Source organism: Brienomyrus brachyistius, chromosome 16 (genome assembly GCF_023856365.1).
Source record: "Brienomyrus brachyistius isolate T26 chromosome 16, BBRACH_0.4, whole genome shotgun sequence".
NCBI lineage: Eukaryota > Metazoa > Chordata > Actinopteri > Osteoglossiformes > Mormyridae > Brienomyrus > Brienomyrus brachyistius.
Genome location: NC_064548.1, coordinates 9,000,093 through 9,022,214, shown reverse-complemented (window position 1 = coordinate 9,022,214; position 22,122 = coordinate 9,000,093). Strand labels below are relative to the sequence as shown.

The 22,122-nt window shown below is 40.0% G+C and overlaps 1 protein-coding gene across 1 annotated transcript in view; it reads right to left on the bottom strand.

The window, feature by feature from the left end:
• LOC125709591 (contactin-associated protein-like 5) overlaps nt 1–22,122 on the bottom strand; it is an 89,405-nt gene that overhangs the window by 18,413 nt on the left and 48,870 nt on the right. Inside the window, exons 7-16 of the mRNA XM_048978189.1 lie at nt 20,650–20,793; nt 17,192–17,456; nt 16,169–16,312; nt 14,636–14,807; nt 8,198–8,304; nt 7,172–7,291; nt 6,065–6,265; nt 3,781–3,937; nt 2,466–2,593; nt 1,793–1,963 (exon numbers count right to left, since the gene is read on the bottom strand). Of these exons, the coding sequence (XP_048834146.1) occupies nt 1,793–1,963; nt 2,466–2,593; nt 3,781–3,937; nt 6,065–6,265; nt 7,172–7,291; nt 8,198–8,304; nt 14,636–14,807; nt 16,169–16,312; nt 17,192–17,456; nt 20,650–20,793 (1,609 nt within the window). The remainder of the gene's footprint in view (nt 1–1,792; nt 1,964–2,465; nt 2,594–3,780; nt 3,938–6,064; nt 6,266–7,171; nt 7,292–8,197; nt 8,305–14,635; nt 14,808–16,168; nt 16,313–17,191; nt 17,457–20,649; nt 20,794–22,122) is intronic.

Here is a 22,122-nt window from a genome sequence, read left to right as displayed (position 1 = left end):
AATTCTGCTGCTGCTGAGCTCAGTAAATGGTACAGTTATAAGTGTGCATATGCTACTCGAGGGAGACTTCAGGTACGCGGCAACTTCGTAAAAGTCTCAGTAGTAGAAAATTGGTGTTTCGGGTCTTGGTGGGTTAAAAGCCAGTCAAGCCAGTTAATCCAGAGTGAGCCAAAAATGCAGGAAAAATGAAGGATAACCGTGACACGCTTTCATCGTAAAACTAGAATCTTTTCTCGTTATAACGAGATACTTATCTCGTATTTACGACTAACGCATCTCGGTATAACGATTTAAATTTCACATTTTTATGTAATAGCTTCACATTAAAATGTGAAAAGGATCGTTTTCATCTTAGCAACAAAAATTCACTGCCATAGTTTACAACGAGAGAACAGGACACAGAATTATATATTACATGTACAGCCCTCCATTTGGCCAGGAACACTAGCTAATGCATTATACTGTAACTAGATGTTCAAAAAATATAGATTTCAGTGCAGAAGATACATATAAGGGAAAAGGATATTCCCTTTTCCTACTGGTAAGTTAATGGATATGCATTTTACCATTACACAGTAGTGCAAATGGGCGCTTTTTAGATAAGCATAAGTATGGAGAACATCAACATTACAGGTGTTTCTAACTGTCCAGCTGTCTGCTGCATTCATTGAGTGCAGCAGGAAAGAGCCACGGACCTTTAGCAAAAGTGGAGGCATTTTAAAACAGTTTTTAAAGCCTTCCATTTGAATGGCTATGTGGAGGATGAGAGGACAGGCAATCATCACCAAAAGAAACTCATTAAGACTAATGGAAACTACTGGGGTCAAGAAAAGGCTGAGAACAGGTCATCCAGAAAAGACCACACAGTGGACGACATAAAAATACTCCTGAATGTGAAGAAAATGTAAAAACAAAAAAAAGAAAAACTTCATGCTTATCGTTCAGCAGTTTACGTGGCAGAAGGACATATTGTTCAAAATGACTAATTATGTTTTTCTTTAAAATAAAAATAAAAAAATAATTATTACATCCATCCATCCATTCATCCATTCATCCATCATCTTCCCTTATCTGGGGTCCGGTCATGGGGGCAGCAGTTTAAGCAGATATACCCAGACCTCCCTCATGATGAATGTAATCCCGTCCGGATTGGAGAAGAAGTAAAAGATCACTTTCTGAATTGTGGCTTTAATTTCTTTGATGTAAATTCTAAGTTTCATATATACAAGAATGAGCTTTTATTCCCAGTACTTTAAGGGCATTCAGAAGTGCTTCCTATATATAGGACACTTCCTGCAGTTTTCACCAAAGTGGCTGTACATCACACTGAATAAGACTATCAGCCAAGTGAATAAAGCATAAATTTGAAAGCTGTGTTTAAATTTAGATCCAAATCTGTTAAACATTTGAAAAGCCAGGTAGAGTGTAAAGAAAGGACTTTTTTATTTTACATAAAATGCCTGATTCGTTTTGTCCAATCAGTAGAATGTTTTCCGTGACACTTCAAGATGCCATGTTTTTTGGAATGAATTGTTTTTCCTTTGCTGCTGTTTGCCGAATACTTGGCTCTTTTGTATGTAAAGGCTGAAAGATCAATCCTTCCACGTATCTTAGATCAGTCCTGCCATGTGCCTTAGAGGAGCAACCATGGAATGGCACTCAAGCCACTTAAATATGCAAAAGGTATTCAGATGATACAGCTGGCGCCCGACAGATACAGAAGTCGTTTTAAGATGTCTGTCTCTAAGCAACAGAATAGTCGATTTTTCCTCAAAGCAAGTGAGGGACTTACAGCTGAGCTCCACCCGGAGGAAGTCTCTCACTCCCAAGTTCTCGAGGAAAACTCCAAAGGGTGCGGTGGTCTTGAAGTAGAAGGAGATGTCAGTGCTGAGCTCTGCTTGGAGAGTGGGGAAGTGAAGGTATGACGACTCCTGATAAAATGATGCCGCGTTCCAGAAAAACCCTGCAGGAAGAAGACAGAGAAAATAAAAATAATATCGCCATGGGTTAGAAATGCACTGTGTCACTGTACTAAAAAAAAAAAAACATTTTGGTGATGGTACTCAAGGGGGGACAATGTAGTAGTATACTCTTACTTAATGCATTAATTCACCAGTAACTAAGTGTTAGTTGCATACTATTTCCATGTTGGTTCATCATTAATAAGTCATAATTATTCATGTATTTCATGCAGTTACTACATTTGTTCATGACAAGTACTTCAGGAGTAACTGAATTACTAAGTTACTTGAGCCCCATCGGATGTTACCAACATTTCTTATAGTTAAATAAGTATTTATTGTTATATATATGTGATCAATGCCCAATGCATATGACCAACTATATTATATTCCTTCCCAAATTTATAAACTTCTCGTAAATGTTTTCTCCTTAACTTTTATCCTCATCCCCTACAAAATCCTGAATCTATTAGACTGATCATTTGCAGGCAGCAAGACACTTACTGTCCCCATAACAATGCAGAGCTCCAATTCTGTAGAGAGCTTCTGATCCTGTCCTATTTGTGTCTCCAATCGTAATTTCACTCACTGGCAAATGGTCCTTGTAGGAGAGAAGCCCTGTGTCATTTGCCCTTTAAAATGACATAGAGGTTACAGATGGTTTCTGAGAACAGGAATAAGGAAACAGGCAACCTGATCCAATGACACGACATAAAACACTCGCAGGTAAATGTGCATTTTTAACCGCATACCAGGGCCAGAGGTACAGAAACGCACATGGGGAATTCTCAGCAATAAATTATAATACATTAATTTTGTTAGCAAGGTTATGTACAACATTTACATTTATCTATTTAGCAGATGCCTTTATTCAAAGCGACAAACAGTTGAGAAGGCAGGGTCAGCCTGTCCCTGGGGCAATTGGGGTTAGGGGCCTCGCTCAGGGGCCCATCAGAGATATGATTACTCTGCCAACCAGGGGATTTGAACTGACATTCGCAGGCACAGAGTCCGAACCCACTATGTCACACATCGGCCGAAAATGTAGCTGTATGGAATGTAACTGGTGCTTCAAAGCACTGAAAATAACTTAAATAACGCTATTAGCTTGGTAACATTGCTTGTTCTAACTTGAAATATCCACTGATTACGTTTAGGAATAACTTTCCTTTGAAAAATCCGCTTTTCCATTGCACCACTAATTTGTTTGGTATCTATCAGCACTTCTAATTTTACATATTTTTTTTCCGTTCAGGTCCATAATCATTTAAGTTAGGCATTGCATTTACTTTTCAAATTTGTTTCTGTCTTCAGAGATTTAAGCATGTCCGATTTCTGTATCCGCTTCACATAAGCTGGGCTCGGGTTTCGCTAGATGTTTGCGCTGTAAATCTGTTTCCCTCTAGGAACGCTTCTGTGCTTATTATGGCTAAAATCATTACAAATTCCCCGCAGACAAGCCTGCAGCTATCCCCTGCAGTCGGTACTGAACATGTGGATATCTGTTAATAAAGCCACAGGAAGCTGAACTCTCTGTAGAATTATGCACCACTACATTAACAAACAGAAATGCAAGCTTGTAAACATATAACATGGCAATCATTTCCTGCTTAATAAGAACCGCGCAGATGGCATTCAAGTAAAGGGCAAGAGTTATTTTCAAACTTATTTGTAACAGAAACGTAATTGAGCAATTTTGTAAAATAACACAGTGATAAACATTAAGTTTATCTTGTAGAGAATGGCACAGGTTAAAGGCAGTAAATTTAGGCAGGTAAATAGCCTAATATTGAACCGCTTTGGCTTTCAGCTCCATTACCATGAATCCCTGTCAGCGTCGCAGTTGCAGAAGTAGTTCATGTCGATACAGTTCTCCTCCAAACTGCAGGAGCACTGCTGCACCCCGGGCAGGAAGCCCCCCCAGTAGGTGCGCCTCTCCCCACTTCTGTCCGCCCACCAGGACATGGGGGCGCCATCTGCAAAGCAGCATGAGGAATCTGAGCGATGGCGACCCGAACCTTCCGAAAGTGATGGTCATACGCTACCGCACCTCCTGTTACTGATACATCTATACAGGGAGCAGAAAATGAAATCGCGCAAAATTATTACTTTGCCATTCGTTTTTATCAGTGTGTTTTACTGAGAAGATGAGACAGAATTTCAGCAGGAAATTCTTCTGCAAACAGCAGCAAGGTACTGTATGCAGAGCACAGACAAACTTACATGTAGTGCAAAACAGATGAAGTTGAAAGACAGAACAAGTGCAAACAGGTACTGTAAACATGGTGCGAACAAATTAAAAAGTACACAGTACACAATATCTTGAAGCATAAAATATTAATGAAGTAAACTAATGCTATTTTCATTATTGCAATAACAACAAAACTAATAATAATAGCAGATTGAATATACAGTGGAAACCACTTATAGTGATCACAGTTATAGTTATCAATTGCTTATATTGTACAGTATGGATCAAAAAGCTTGGGACAGAAGCATACCTGTACATAAACTGTTTAAATAATTTGCTTATAGTAATCAAGTAGTCCACTTATAGTGTTCATTTTGGGTTTTTTTTTTTTAAACGTGACAACATATGGAAAAATTAAAATTATGTGTTTTTTTGTTTTCTTTTTGACTTTACTTTGATCATCCTACTTTGCCTTGCAGTAACGTCTGCTTCTGGCTAGGAGAAAACATGATCAGAAAAAGAGTCATTTTCTGTCAATGACAAATATAAACTCGTCAAAGCTTATGGTAAACTGCCAAAAATGAGTCAACTAGATGCAACAGCGAAACTACAACAAGCTATAATTTATGTACGATGTTATAGTGTATTTGAATTATACACAGTTTAGTTATTTAATTTTATAGTACTGTAATCTGAAAAGCGTATGAAATGGTTGTACTGTAATCAAAATTAAGCAATCAGTGACGCTGTCCATTTCACTACCTTATATTCATGCTAGTATATACACTTATCAGTTAGATGGTAATTTAAGAAGAAAAAAAATCGGTTATAACGATCATCTGCTTACAGTGATCAATTTCAGCCAGAGATGTGATCACTATAAGTGGTTTCCACTGTATGTAGTTAGAAAGGGAACAAAAACACATTACTAAAAGACACACACACACACACACACACACACCAAAGAGGAGCAACCTCCAGCTGCCACATAAAAATCCACTGCAATTCTAGTTATGGAATGAAATGAGAGTGATTTTGCCTAATGCACCCGGCATAACCTTCCTGCTCTCAATGTTATGAGAACACTCAAGACGAACTCGAGTGCTTGCTGCATGCTGAATTCATTTCTATTAGTACTGTTGTTTAAACAAATGAATAAAAAAAGGCTTTTATGAGAACTCTAACATCACAGACCTACTGCGTGCAATTATATTAAATTATAAGCTGCGTTTTGACGACACTTGCCCTTATTTCTCGGCACACTGCTTTCTGCCTCAGCGTTTGAAAGCCAAATATGTCACGTGAGATGTGATCTTTGCACATGCTGCAGGAAAGCTGAGAATCATGGACTGAGACAAATAAATATCCCCCCCCTATAGAGCAGTAATCATTTATTCAAGGAGGTCACTTGTGCCCAAGCAGCATATTAAAATAATCGAAGCCCCTGGCATCCGATGGCATCTGATGGCAATACATTAATACACTCCCAACCAGGCCAATTATCCTCAACTGCTTTCTGCATGTTCCTCCGCAAGGTCCTACGGCACCAATCAGTCACACATTATGATCCGATTCGGGGATCACAATGGCTCTGCAGGAGAAATGTTTTTGCAACCCTGGCCCCACAATTTGCATGTCACAATTTCAGCTTAAACCTCGCATGCTGATGAAATTTCTGTCCTTAGCATTAAAACCTTAACTTCTTGTAATAGCATTTTGCAGCTTTTTTGACCTTGTGAAACTTTTTTTTTTTGTTTTGATTATGAAGTAAGAAGCACATCAACAGTCACATCAAGGCTAATTATACTTTAGTTGTTTAATTATAATGTTTATTTTAGTTATAATTATTACTATGGAGCATCATTTGAAGAAAGCACAAATATAAGAATAAATTTGAGATGCTGTGCCTCACCCCATGTGTTGAAGAGGCGGGACTTCTTGCAGCGGTAGACCACTTCCTGTTGACATTGCTCAGACATAGTTACCAGGGATCGCAGCTGTTCACTTGAGGCACTGTAGTTGAATCGCATGACATGGGGCTTTTGCAGTGTGGACCCTTGTACTTTTATTAGTTCTGTGTTGTTGTGGGTGACAACTGTCCAGACTTTGTCCTCTAAAACAAGGCATAAATGCAATTGTATGTTGTTAAATAAGTTCTCCCCAGCTCTGAAGAAAATAAATTATAATATATTATACTTTTAATGGCCCTCTTTATCAAGTTAAGTTCCAAATTCTCCAGAAGCCTCTTTAAATTCCTTAAAGAACCAGCTCAAATGTAAGATGTGTGATCATCTGTGATTCAGCTAAGTTTCTTTGTAACACAGGGTCTCTTCTCACTCTCTTTGAAATAACCTTCTAAAAAGGAGTGTACGATTAACTAATATCCTTTACTATATATTTGGCCGAGAAGGACTTTTTGATCTTACTGGGGTTGAGAGGAATGCATCCCTATTGATACCTCATACCAAGGCATGGCCTTGAAGAGTGGGTTTTAATGTCATTATCATGATGGAAAAAAAAATAATTAATGGGTTTTTCTGTATGCTTGTACAATCCCAGTTCTGCTTCTATTCAACTTCATTCACTGACACACTGACTTCCACAACATCTTATACATTAAACTAACCAAAACGATAAAACTGTGGAAAACGCTCTGAAAATGCTTCACTAGATAAATGGTTAACCCTTTGCTCGGACCGCAAGCTTCACCCTCAGCTGTACGCCTGTGCGTATGTCTTAATGGACAGCATGACATACTACACGAATGTGTTCAAATGCATCTGTGCTCAGATTGGTACAAATAGCAAATAAAGCATCATTTTCGTGATTCTTCACTATACAACCAAGAGTTCACAGACAAAGTAGGATGAATGTTTTTAGTGCTGGGAGACCTGAATTAGCCACTGTGGTAATAATTATTAGATTACTCAAACACAGATAGACAGATAAACCGACAGACTGTTCCGTACATTTATACACTGTAGGGCTAAGAGTTCTGGCAGCCGAAGGATAGACTCACCTGTCATATTGCAGTACACTAGGGTGGACAGCAGGGGGCCACTCCCATCTGGGTCGATGGAGAAGTAGCCTGAGGTACTCCCTGCATGCATGTAGGCTTCACATGATGGTTCATAGATCGCTGGACACGTGGGGTGGATAAGGGATAAAGGGTTCTAGTTACCCTCTTGATATTTATTTCTTAACCATGTTTAGATCTTATGGCACTCATTAGGTACTCTACCTCCCCCATAAATCCAAACCATCTCATGCTTATGGTGATACCGTATGATCAAGCAGAAACATTTTTTACCATCACATGAATCGAGCCACTTCATTAAGCATTAAATAAAGACGTTCCTTATTTAGCAGACACTTTGCTAACGAGCTCGCTGGCTATGATCTTCTGATTATACTCGGTAGCTATTTATTTAGTTTTTGAAATATCATCATGGATGGGGGGGGGGGGCCCTGTAACAATACATTTTGTAATAATACCGCATCATGCAATAAATGACACAAATTTTCAGCACATAATGTGACACCATGTAACACCACATCATGTAGTAATACCTCATTATGTAGTAACACCACATTATGTAGTAACACCACATCATGTAGTAACACCACATCATGTAGTAATACCTCATTATGTAATTAGTTGACAAAATGTAACAAATTTATACACTGCATTATAATTTTATATTGCAACATTACCATATTCTTATTATTATTATCATCATTATCATTGTTACTATCACCATTCAATTGTTACATTCTGTCAAGTTAATACACAATGCGGCTTTAATACATTATGTGTTGTTACAGCCCCAGGAAAAAAAAAACAAGATCCTGTGTAAACAAAATATCAGCAGGCAGAATATAAATTTAAATGTGCAAAATATCATCTGAGGTTTAGTAAACTTGTAGGAAGTTTCGAGGCATGGTAAGAGATTGGTGTCCAGTCCAAATTAGTTCAGAAGCATGAGCGCCTAGTCAGCTGTAGGCTATTGGGGTTCTGGGTACGGAAATGCTGACAGTGACTCACAGTTGTGGCAGGTGGCTCCAGTGTATCCTGTCCCAGAGCAGTCGCAGTGGAAGGTGCTCCAGGACTGTGAGCACCGGCCTCCGTGCTCACAGAAGCTGGGCAGGCATCTGAAAAATGAAGCGTTCCCTCATACCCAAGGCACGGTCATTGGCAATTCACAACCTAATAATGTATGTAAATGTAATTATTGTGACATTTGTATAATTCAGTTTAATCATTTAAATGTCTTGTTCAATTAAGTCTTGAAGAAATAATCATTATAACAGCACATGAACAAAAAAGTCAATATATTTAAAGCACAATCACCTGCCTGACGTCAAAAAACAAACGAATGAATAAATTATTACAGATATATGTTTATTTGTAAGCTTTCTTACTGTGATTTTATTGCAAAGACTAGATTATGCAAATAACTGTTTTCATCTGAAAATGTTTATGAGACAATGGCGGTTGAGGAGGGTAAGTGAACTCTCTACTTATTCGCTGATTGTGATGCAAAAGGAGAATTATAGCTTTTGCGAGAGCCCTGGGGATTCTGGGAAGGAGGGCAAGTGCGTCTGAAAGTCCCCAACGTCATGTTTGAAGTGTGTGACACCAGAGAGAGTCCCTCATATTCAGTAGACCTGCTCCACACACCCTCGCTGGGAGATCTGAATGAGGAACTCTACTGTGATGTAGCTCCCTAGAACATTCCAAAGTAAGAATAATAATAAAAAAAACTCAACAATAGCAGCCAGGGTTGACAGGGAGCAAGACACCCAATAAAGCTCCTAAATGGACCACTTTAAACCTTCAGATAATAAAAATGTTTTACTGCCGTGAAGTTGGAGATTATGCTTGTCAGAATGATGATCGTCGCAGTATTTTCATCACTTTTACGCTGAAAGTGAGTGACATTTCCCTGGCACTGGTTACACGCTATGCACTGTACTGCCGTTTATGAAAGACACCCAGGTCTAAAAGCAGCTGTTTGTGGATAACCAAATACCCAGGTTCCTGAAGCTGGTGCCAAGCTGATGGACGCACGCACAAAGGTCGGCACTTGTTCGCATGCAGTCGATAGTGCAGAACTGACATGCTGCTGTGAATCGCTACATCAGACAATCGGCACACAGTGATTACGTCCAATTTGGCAGGAACGATATTTCACTGTCGTTCATGCAGCAGTCCCACTACCAGTCTCTGTTGCTGTGTTACTGATCAAGCTGATACTTGATTAACCAAGATTATGGTTTGCTGTGTTGCAGTGGCCAATCAGAAGTACAGTGGGAATATTCTGATGCATAACACCGTAAGCAGAATCTACTTATTGACATTCCTGTATATTCAATTCTATTGCCAAATTGCACAAATGCATTTTTAATTGCATTTTTTTGTGTTCTGACTTGCACCCATATGTCAATATGTCATGTTTAAATGTCTTACATATTTATATTCTCTTTATTACTGTTTCTTGTAGTATGTCCAACAAGATCGAAATTTCTTTTCAGCGTATGACACATGACTCATATAGTTGAAGATGACAATTTGGGATTTTTTTCTTCTTTTTTTTTTTTTACGTTTCTCTTTACGTTGGAATAATGCTGTATGCTTCCTCTTCATGAGTGGGCGCCCAACAGGCGAGGAAGCGGCAAAGTGCACATCGGCATGTCTAGGAAGAGGCTTCCTTTGCCTTTTAATTCACTGTGCGTCTCATTAGAAGTGCAGCAAAACCAGCTGTATTAAATTTAAATCAACTGTCTCATCAAATTAAACTGTGGTTTTCACATGAAATGAGCATCACAGGCTTTGCTTCGGATGTACACTGGGGTAAACGTAAGAGTACAAAGGGACCGACGCTCACAGCACCAGCGCCATGAACACTTATGAAACACAAGCAATGCACGGTCGGATAAATCGAAGCTAACTCTTATTGGAAAATGGTACAATACTTAGAAAACGTAGATGGTTTTCGACAACAATTCTGAAGAATAGAATGAAGGCCCATTAAAAAGTAAATTCTTTCTCTATGATCACCAGCGGTTGACAATGACATCACCATCCCTAATAGTAATAATAAAAATAAAAATTGTGCATCCATCTTCTCTAGCCACTTATCCTATTCGGGGTGATGGGCGTGTGGAGTCTATCCCAGAGGCGATGGGCAGAAGATAGGGAACAACACAGGACGAGGAATCTACCCGTCAGCAGCCCATAAACACACACCATTCACACATACAGACAATGTGACAGACAATTACCGCTTAATTCACATTAAGGTGCATTTGGACTGTGGGGGAGGGAAACCCCACAGTGACAACATACAAATTCCACACACATGGAGCCATGGTGGAGACTCAAACCCTGGACCCAGAGGTGTGAGGCAACAGTGCTAACCACTGCACCACCATGCCGCCCCTTACAGTGCTAACCACTGCACCACCATGCCGCCTCAAAAAAACATAATAGCAATCAATTATTATTTACTACATGACTTACAATATCAGCATATTTTATTGCTGTGTGTTTATGTAAAACCTCATTCATTCGTTCGTTAATTCATTCACCCATCCATCCATTTTCTGTACCTTCTTGTCCTAGTCAGTGTCTCAGGACATTTACTCATGCGACAGTATATCACTATGTATCTGTTATTAATTGGGCACTCCCTGGACCCTGATTGTACAGGACTTGTTAAAACATATTTCTGTGGCCTGCAGTTTAGTACAGTAGTTTTATATCGGTTTCCAGCATTAACAAAGCAAAGGATTAACATGAGAAGACCCGTTAAGCAGTAACTATGAACGGCTCCCCTGATCATATGCTAAACACTGGCTGGCCTGCAGGGTGAAGGTGTGGCCTTGATGGGCAAATCAGCAGACGTTCAGGCAGCCTTAATGCCTTCATCTCGATGGCCTGACATTCTGAAGATGACGCCGATTTGATTTCAAATTCTGTGATCAGTCACATAATCCGCTGGCATGTGAAAAAATAACAAGCAGGCATTTTACAGCAGTTTCCACCTCGCACTTGATAAATGTACTTTCTTCAAGCCTCCTTAAATTTCACAATGACTGGCCTTTTTAAGTGTGCATATATAATTTCCCAAGATCCCGAAGGACAGAGGATCCTTTTTATAGGATACTTCCAGCACGGTTCCATTAATTGCAGTAGAAATGGCTACAGTACAGATAGTGTTTCAGACAATGGTTTAATTGTTGCCTTGCTATTGTTAATCATGGACATAAAATGACTCCTGTGGACCATTAAATTTCACTATCAAGCCACAGAACCGCGCCTTTGAAATAAAGTGGCTCATCAACTTTTAATGAGCATGACATAAAAAGGTTAGCAAACTGAGGGAAATGTGATTTATACATTCTAAAGCCTCTTGTCGTCTCTGAGAACCATTCCCTGCATGATGGTAAACAGCCATTCAGTACAATTATCTTACAAAGTCAACAGATTTAAACGGCATGTTTAATAAACCTGGGAGAAGTAGCTTATTCTCGATGTAACATTTCTGTCCAGAGAGAAATGAAAACATTAAAACTATTGGATTATTGAAGACAACTGCTACTTGCAAATGTCCCGTTCAATGTGAAGCTGTCATATATTAAACAATGACGAAAAAAACAATAACTTTGATGTGTTGCTTTTCAAATGGCGATCCACTAAAAAAAATTGGTTTTGATTCATCTTCGTTAAACAAGTTTCTCTGTAAAACATGAAAACAAACAAGGATATACGCACCATGCATTTATGCTGACAGAAACATCAGAATTTATTTATCCACTCATTAATTTTTAATGACACGATGCGGCTTGTTCAGTGTAAAATACAGAAAGAGCCACCACTGTTAATGCAACAAATTGCATGGCTTGTGTGAAGGGAGAAACCACTGAAAGGGTAATATGCCTCAGTGTTTAGTCCTTGTTACAAGAAAGCATTGCATAATTAATGAACATGCAGCACTTTCGAGATAGCAGACACCGCCATTTCTCAGCCTATCTTACTCGACATAATTTACCTTTTACAAGGCAACGAGCAGCTATGAAACAGTACTATAAAAACTATATGCTGAAAACTGAAAGTACTTGTATAGAGCAGTGTTTTCTGATCTGGTCCTTGGGGACTCACAGACAGTCCACGTTTTTGCTTCCTCCGGTAGGGAGCTAGGAGGGAGCAAAAATGTGGACCATCTGTGGGTCCTTGGGGACCAGATTGAGAAACACTGGTATAGAGTAAAACCTATAGTTGAGACCTTCACAAGCCTTTGACACCCATTTCTACAATAATTAGCACCATGTGTCTGACCACTCACCAGTATCAAAAATATTTGCAATAATTAAAACGAACCAACAAGTAGATAAATAAATAAGAAATTCTTTAGTGAAATGGTTGGGATTAGGGCTCCAGCTGTATTAGGAAGTAAAGTCAGGAAAGCAGGGATATTTGTATTGATTTGTTTCCAAGATGATCTCACATGGACTCTCATTTCATTCTGGCATCATGCCTTGGAGGACATTTTGGGAATGTTTCAAGCTAGTAGAAAAGGCTGGCAACTGTCACAGTGAATATAGCGGAAGCCCTTCAGATGCCAAGTGATGGTTGCCGGTTCTGAGTGATGAACAGCTACTGAGACTCTGTGACAGAGAGGCCTGGAGATATTCAAGGAAGTTTGTCAACAACGAAATGACACCTCTGAGGAAAACAGCACGGGATTTTCAGTCCAGCTATTGCCTCTAAACCGCAATTACTGTTCTCCCAGGGAACCTCGGCAAATCCGACAACGCTCACTTGTGCTGACTCATGCCTTTACTTATGGGCTGCGGAAGTCCAGCGACATTCAGAAAATAAATAGATAAATAAGCAAACAAACTCACAGCACAAGCAAAAAAGAACGAAAAACCCCAGAGAAACCCATCAAACTGCATGACTGTATGCGGTGAAGTTCTATATATATGAGGAGGATTTGCAGGTATGGCCGGGTTACCAGGAAAAGGAACACCGAAACACTGACATTCGCTTGCTGTATTAGTACTGTAGCTGCCCAATCACATGCCTGTTGAAACAGAAAAACCTTCTCCTGGATGGCTAAGCTGTCAGTCTACTCTTTGAACCTCTTTCCAACCTCTTAGCAGAAATTTTAATCCTTGTCCTTGCCAGGTTTGAGAATTACGCTCAGGACAAGCTCTGCCGTGGCACGGCAGTGCTGGACGGCGTGATCAGCATGAAATGGCACACGAGTCACGGTCTATTTCCTCCCCAGCAGACTCTACAAGGGACAGGTCGAAAAAGCTGCAAACTTGCTTTCGTTTGCACAGCTTGCCCTTGTTTTTCCTTCTCGGATGTGCTGGACTTTCCACAACACAGCAGATAAATCAGTATCAATCACTAAAACGAAGATCTATCCTGAAGCGTTCAGTACAGCATCGCATTTGGCTAATAGGAGAAAAAAATATTACAATAACCACATGTATAGTATTACTTAATATGGTCACATTTGAATTCTTTCATGCCTTTAATGTATTTAATGTCTTTGAAAAAAATCCTGTAACTGGTTTATATTTAATGGGATATTCTGGGATCTTTTTTATGAAATGTGACAGCTGTGTTTATGGCCCCAATGAGCACAGTTGAAGAGATTAAGCTTCAAAGAGGATTCCTCCGGGATGCTCATACCTAAGAAAGCTGTGAATGCAGCGGTTTTCCTGTTACCCCTTGTTCAGCACAGTCTCACCTATTAACCCCAGAACAAACTCTGGATTTACTCTCTATAAAGAGGCCAGATGGATCTATTAGGCTCCTTCTTTTTTCAGATGCATCCCCCTTGACTGAGAGATCTTTTTCATCCAGAAGAACGTAGATACAAAGAAAAAAGATTAAACACAGTCCTATAATTACTATACTTGGATCTGCATATGACTAACACATTTTATGATGTCCACCTTCTTCTACAGTACTATGACACATCTGTTGAGGAATATTGGAAAAAAAATGTTCTTCTAATCAAAGCCAAATCCAATTATCAGTTCTCTTAGCCATATTCATTTCCAGAAATCATCTGTGCATCCATTTTCCAACCACTTATTCTGAGTAGGATCACCTGGAGCCTATCCCAGACAACATAAGGTACACACTGAATGAGAGAATAGCCAATTACATAATTAGCCTAAATGCACATTTAGACTTTGGGAGGCAATCCACAGGGAGAACATGCAAACTCCACACACGCAGAGTTGAGTTGGAATCAGGCCCCCCAATGCTGAAGGTGTGAGTCAGTATACTGCCCAAAAAAAAACCACCCACAACAACTGCCCTGACTCTTTTCTTCTATATTAGCCCTCAAAATGATCTAGAACAATCTGTTGTGGATGACTAGAACATGTAATTGACATCTGCTCGTGCTTAATCATGAATTCAGTCAAGTTCAAGTGGACCGACTACAGTACTTACCTATCTTGAATGCCACAGACGTCAATTTGCAGCTCGCTGTAGTTACCCAGCATGCCTCGCTGCACACGGAATAAATCCAGCGGCTGGTTGTTGATGGAGATAAGACGCATGCAGCCCTGGAAAGCTAGAGTGGGATTCCTGCAACCAAGGCTGTTTGGAGCCGAAGGGCAACCTGGCAAGACAGAAGGTTCTTATTCAACAGCATGATATCAATTCAAGAGCTTCTCAACATATAAGGAGTGCGCTATAGCATATTACAGTAGCTAAATTTAAGTCATCTAAATTCTCATGTGCAGGCTCGATTCTACAAGTTACATGGAAAATATTATAATGGTATCAGGCTCCTCATTTCCTCTTTATTATAAGTGTGGGCGTGGTGCATATATACTCTACATTACACCATGCTCATAATCTTCACCAGTAATAATTCCCAAGTTCTGACATTTTCTAAGACTCTTTCACAAATTTGTTAATAACAGCCATCCCATTTAATTTATAAGTGGAGATCACAGAGAAGTTATTGTCAAGGTCTAAAACCCTTTGAGATCCGAGATAATGGCCTTTTAATAGTAGGCTGTCGACCCAATGACGCACGGGGAGAAAATGTCCTCTCATAGTAAATGAGCCATGGAGGGCTTTACCAATGAGCGACATGACAAACCAAATTAAGAGGCCGCCTCCCAAACAAGGCAGTCTACGTCCAGAGACACCTGCTCTCTGTCTTCAGGGAACAGAATCGGGCTAGCTGGCCTCCTTATTTAGGCAAAGACGCTGAAGCTTTTAGGGAGTTTGTCTCTTATCTGTTCCACATAATAATTACAGTCCATCACGGCGATGGCGCTCATGCATGGAGAGTGATAAAACAAAGGCTCATGTTAACGGAACCTGAGAAGAAGATGGTCTGTGCCGTGTTATGCCATAAACACCAGGGAAAAAACTGAAGTGGAGGCACCTTTGAAAAAGTTAATTTCATGCATTCTCTCAAAAGACCATAGCCGGCAATCGCAAGGTATAATTTATTTTGTATTTTCTGCATAGCCTCATGGGTTTCATTATAAGGCCTATTGCAATATATATATATATATATATATATATATATATATATATATATATATTGATGTAAGTTTCCTTAGGGTCAGAGGTAAATATTAGCATTAGTTAAAAAAATAGGATGACTAATACAGTACAAAAAACAGGACAGTTTACATCAGATCAAATAATTTCTTTTCCCACAAAGCGTAGTGGCTTTTGAAGTACGTCTTTTGGCAGTATAGAGGAGCTAAAGCAGTATCCAGGTAAACAGAGTGGGCCAACTGCCCTTAACTAGTTTGTAATCTGCTCTGCCTTATCATTAGCTAAGCATCTCATAATTGTCCTGGGCAAATACATTTGCATATATTTATTTGATGGACACCTTTGTGCAAAGTGACATAGAAGTCAGGCTGATAATGCAGAGCATATAGCTGTTAAAGAGCTGACACTGGCACAACAGGGTGATTTCAAAACCTGCGGAGAAAAGTACAACCATCCTACCTCCAAAGAAGAAGCTGCTGCCTGAGTCAACATGATCTCCCAGGTCCATGGTTAATGCCGGGTCATTGTCCAGGGTCAAATGTAGCTGCAGCCCTCTGGTACTAAGAGTCACTGTGTGCCAGAGTCCATCACTCAGACGATCACCTACAAAGTGAAACCAAGCTGATAACTTAACCATAATCATACAGCCATTTATCAGACTGTGGGACACCTCTGCCAGAGGTATATGACTAGACATGGATTTCTAGGTTTTCATTAAAAGTTAGATTCATATTTAATTAAATCACCGACGAATGTGAATCAGTAAACTACAGAGGTGTTGTCCCATATGCAGTTGAACAAGCGACACTTTTTGCACAATAAAACCCTTATTCATTGGTAAACTGGGATATAATCTGGATTAAAACTGGACACAAAATCAACACTAAAGACCACAAGTCAGCTGGATTTGTATGATCCCCATCTGTTGGAAAAGTGACATTTTAATATATTTATATGTGAATGAGTTTTACTGATATCATTTAACATATGCATGAATACTGCTGATGTGCATAGCTGCTTGTTCAAAATTCTAATTAAAGTCAGTCCAGATGTTCACATCCTATTATATAATAAAGATCCTCATTAAAGAGTGCTTCATATGCACAAATAACAATCATGAAAACCACAAGCGTGTATCAATGTCTTCATTCTTATACTTGTCACCTTCACTACAATTACAACAGTCATCCAAGCCACCTACTAATGTTATTTAACCCAGTATGACCTGACTGAATGTGCCACTCAATAAATCACCTCACTAACCAATTGGTCTCATATTCACACACTAAAAGGTAAACCTGGGAACTTTCAGTTTGATAGAGACTGTTTGGGTTGAGAGAGTCTCCATACTTAATGATAAAGATAAATTAAGAACGCCCTTTTCCATGTCTAGTTGCCCATGTGACTGTATTGTGTGATGTTTCAAAGGGTTACAAAACAGTGATGCAGTGTGTCATGTTTAGAGTGAGCTTCACTCCTCACCAGTGGAGATTTCTGACTTCTGCATAGCTGAGGGATGGTGTGAGAGGTGGAGATGGCCATTCCTAATCTGCAGGACCACTCGTTCCGAGCCGCGAGCGAGCAAGGTCGACAGCAGCATCCCGTCTCGGTTCCAGGTGCGGAACTGGAAGCGGATGGACAGGCCCTCGAAGGCAGGCTCCATGGGGAGGAATAGGAAACTGCCACTGGAACTCAGGAAGGTGATGGCCATCGTCTGCGTCTCCGAGCAGGAGAACGTCACATTGCCCTGGCAACATCAGGAGGCAGCAGAACACCATTTATATAGTTTTCATCAAAGCAAAATCAGTACTGAAACAAAGGCGTGTCCATGCTATCTATCTTATAGGCGGTTACTATAGAATAATTTTTTTATGGCACAAAGGATCAATATGAAGTTCTGAACCACCTTACATTGCTTTTAATAGATTTCAGCACAAGATAAAGCCTATTTACACTCTGCTTATTCTTCATCCATTTATGCCAAAATCTGGATCACTGTTTAAGGAGGATGTGCTATTACAGTCGTCTGGTTCTGCTGCCGTTTCTTGTCTGTGTACGTGCCGCGCCTTTGATCACGCACAGCAATTTGCACCTACCTGTAAACTTTCATACAAGGCCTAATGTGCGGAAAATGCGAGAACATTAGCTGAGAATGAAAAGTATATTGAAATAACAGGCAGGGGTCAGCAGAGAATGAGAACAAAGAATGTCAAGGTGATGATGTTAGCAAATATTTATAATAATGTCTTTTTGCGAGCCGCAGTCTGCTGATCGCACATTTCCTGAACATTTGACCAGTTACATTTCAAAATAAGTAATGAAAAAGATGAGTTATGTATTTTTTAGCAAATGAAAAATAAATTGTAATTGTCAGCCCTTTCATATGCTACAGCGCTAGGATAATGCATGTTCAGCATCGCTAAAGGGAGAAAAAGGACAATTAACTTCAATCATTTCCAGAGTAAAATGCCCTTAGTGAACAAAGGCAACTTTAAAATGAAAATTCATTTTAAAAATTGTCCACGCCAAATTAGCTTTCCTGCAAGTAAGATATGCCAGTGCTTATCATTGAACATAAGAAAGATTGACAGAAGAAGATTTCTTGGATCCATCTCAATTCAGACACACAAAGAACCCGGAAACTCTGACTACGCTATATAGTGGCAGTGTACAAATACAGAAAAAATATGGAATACTCTTTAAATTCCGTACTGTACATATAAAGGAATTATCATTTTAGCCAGCATTAGGCATCCACACCATCTGCTATTGGGCAGTTAGGTAAACATACGGGGCTGGTCTGTCATCACTCAGTTTTTCAGTGATGCGATAATCCAATCCAAAATTGGCAGGAGAAATTCACATGCATTACTGACTCACAACGTAAGTTAACATGAAGTAACCGTTTTGGTGTGAAATATATAGCTTTAAATAACACAGAAATAACAATTATATAACTCATCACTTAGCATACAGTAAGTGTCACACCCAAGGGTTTGGGGTTTGACTGGCTGCTCTGGGCTGTATGTTTGAAGTTTGCATGTTCTCCTTACTCTTTATATGTTGCATACTCCACTTTCTTCCCATAGTCAAAAATCAATTAGGCTAACAGTTGTCTCTAAATTGCCCATGGTAGGTTAGCATGTGGCCTGCAAAGGGTTTGTAATGAAATAATAGAAAAAATAACGTTATATTTTGAAGCCTGGCATAATTTGACACAGAGTGACCCAAACGTTTGCCTGACAGCACATCACATTGTAAGAAGCAATGCTTCGGCCTGCCCAACCATCAGTCTCAACAGCAAGCCTGCCGCCGTCCAGCTAAGAATTTTTAGGTTAAGCTTGATGTTGAAAACACATAAGCACTGATGCCACATCAGATTAAATCAGATATTGACCATCTATTCTCTCATATAATTAATGTGAGTTTCAATATATGAAGTATTAAACGTGCCAGAAAGGAAAGTGATGCCTGATTAAGGTGGCAGAAAGAGAAAAGTTATCGATTTTGAGTAACTTTAATAAAACCATATGGTCGGCAGTATCGATATCCATGCCATTCTTTGTCAAACTGTAAGACTCTAGGCCAAACTTAGCTGATCTGTTTGTTTCCAATAAAGCAATGGGGATTCCCTTTTTCACTATGCTCTACCGTAAAACTAGAACTTTCTCACTTATCTGGAAATGATTCCCTTGTTTCTCGATGTTTTCTTCCTCAAACTGTCTATCACACGTTTCAAGCCCAGTCCTTAACATGGACCAGGGAGGCTTTAATGCATGAGAATCCATGCTTCACTGCCTTCAGCTAATTAGGCAGAAACAGACTTCTGGGATCAAATCCCTTAAAACACACAGAAATGCTAAGTATTTGTGCAAGAAAATGGGCAGTCATTGCCTGCTGGGACTGTGGTGACAGATCTTCTCTACAATTAAAAAGTAAGAAATGCCCCCAGTGTTGATTGGGCTTGAAATCTTATCTGCTGCTGAAGTCCAGGGTGCATATTTCAGGGTTTCCGGCCATTAAAACTTAGCCTCCAGGACTTGGATATTGGCAGGAACACTCAGAAGTTAGGGGAGTGCAGCAATGCAGTACCACTCTTTTGACATAGCTCGCAAATGTGTGGAGCTGCTAGCTTGTTGAATTTTTCAGTCTCTTGGCTTCGACAGCACGTCCCACGCTCACTGGCACGGCGGCCATTTACCGAGAGACACACCTGTCCGTGCAGGTGCTGCGTGGGTTAAGCGGCGGTGTAGCCATGCCAACCGGCAGATGCGCGATAACAGACGCGGTCAGGCTGAGTTCGGGTAACTGAGCCATGTTCCTCCTGAAAGGTCCCTTGTTACTCGCCGAAGTGGTGAAGCAACTGGGGGTAAGAATAAGCTCAGCGGCTGAGTGAACGAGCTGTTCCATTCTGAATGCAGAAAGGACAGACCAAAAGGGAAACGGACGAGGAGTGTGTTTGTTTCTCTTGTTTCATTATCTTCTTTTTTTATTCAAGTTAATTATTTTCTGCTTGGGAGCCCTCGAGGGGGTAAACCGGGGGAGAGTTTGTTTTGTTTATTCGGTATTTGCACTTTGTTTCAGGGGAAATAAAACCGATGATTTGTGACCACGACAACTGTCTATTGGTGCCGGAATTGTGAGCGTCCATTATTCCCGGTATTTGCTCCGAATTAACCACGTGGTGTGACTCCCATAGCTGTTTTAGCACCTTCTAGTGACCTTCAAGTTAACCACCCAAAAGTACTATACTACTGCCCATCTCCCTGGAATTCCTTCATTTATTTATTGTCCAGCTCTTCTGCTGTCCGTATGCTGCTTGGAATCTTCTGTAAGATGAATCTAGAGTCCATATATATAAATGTCTTTTAAATATCTTCAGTGTACGTCCAATGCATCAATTAGCTGGTGAAAGCTGATGATAAAGATGCTCGACTTACCACACTGTAGATCTGCGGCTTGCGCCGCTTGGCCAGGTCGATAACGTTGACCCCGTTGTAGTACAGGTTCTCCATGCAGCCGTGGAAGTTCTTCCTTAGGAAGGTGCCTGGCTTGCCGGGCAGTGGGATTCCCCCAAAGCTGAGCTTTGTGAAGGGAATGGAACCGGGTGGGCCGTGGGGGGGGGTTGGGGGGGGGGGGGTGGTAGATAGACATACAAACAGTTTTAAAAAATCATATCTGAGAGTGAATCTTTCAGGCACAGAAAACCCTAGTGATGCAATAATCTTCAGTTTATTGTCTTTGCAACCCAACAGACTAGAGAATAAATTCCGTGATGGTGAAAGGTGAAGTGGCAAAAAAATTGAAAGTTTAGGATTAAATTTACATTCCAGAAAGTTACATTACTCTGACGTGCAGGATATGGATAAAAAAAAAACAATAACATTTGCACTGTATGCTTGATAAAGATTGCCCTCTTTACACAAAAAAAAAAAAAAAAAAACTTACTAGTGTGATAAAGGGCTTTAATGCTGGTCATTCATCAATGTAATGTTTTGGCCTTAAGCACGGGAGATTCAGAGAGGTGGAAAACAGATGTCAGAAAGAGGTGTCAGAGGGGTGATGAATGCCTCACTGCCGGCCTTCCTTTATACCCTTCGGCATTTAAGAACCATTAAACTTATTAAAGACACGTGTAATAGCTTTACAATAAAGCACTGATCTCATTGGCTGTTCACCCAACTGCCAATCCCAGTAATATGAACTGGTAAGTACGCCCTATGCCATATAAGGTCAATCAGAGGATTGTCTTAAGAAAGGGTAAATAACTAATAGTTTGTATGCTGGGTCAGTCTTTACAATGGGTTTTATGAACAAAAATAGTACTGAAATATCATGAAGTGATCGCAGTTTTAACTATATGGGCTCTGAATGTAATGTATGCATACAGGTATATCACTGATTAGTATGTTGCTAGTTTTTTTTTCTTACTTTTAATTTGTTTGCTTGTTTCTCTGATTCTTAAAGTCTTTAATGAGACAAAGTTGGTTAATCTGCCCCTGTTCCCCATGTAAATATAACCTGGTTTGTTCTCCTCCAAGTAACCTGGATCTAAAATACTGATCCCAGTCCCCAAACCCCTAACCGCAGTCTGTCCATTTCGGTTCTCTTTGTCCCTAAAGCACAAGAACCAAACTCTCATTTAGTTCATTCCTCTGGCGCAGCTGGCTGTTTTATTTTTGTTTATGTCGTGCGGGGCCTCTCTACCCTTGAAAACTTTTTGATTTAAAAGACGTACTTCACTTCCTTGCATCACATGGATTTTGTATTTTCACTGACAAGTATCATGTGAGGTAAATGTTAGTTTTGAACATCCAGCTTTATTTCTACAGGGAGAAATTTCTCCCTCCCTCTCAGAATGACGTGCTGTGTCATGTTGGCAACGTCTGGCCCACATTGAGAAAATACGTCAA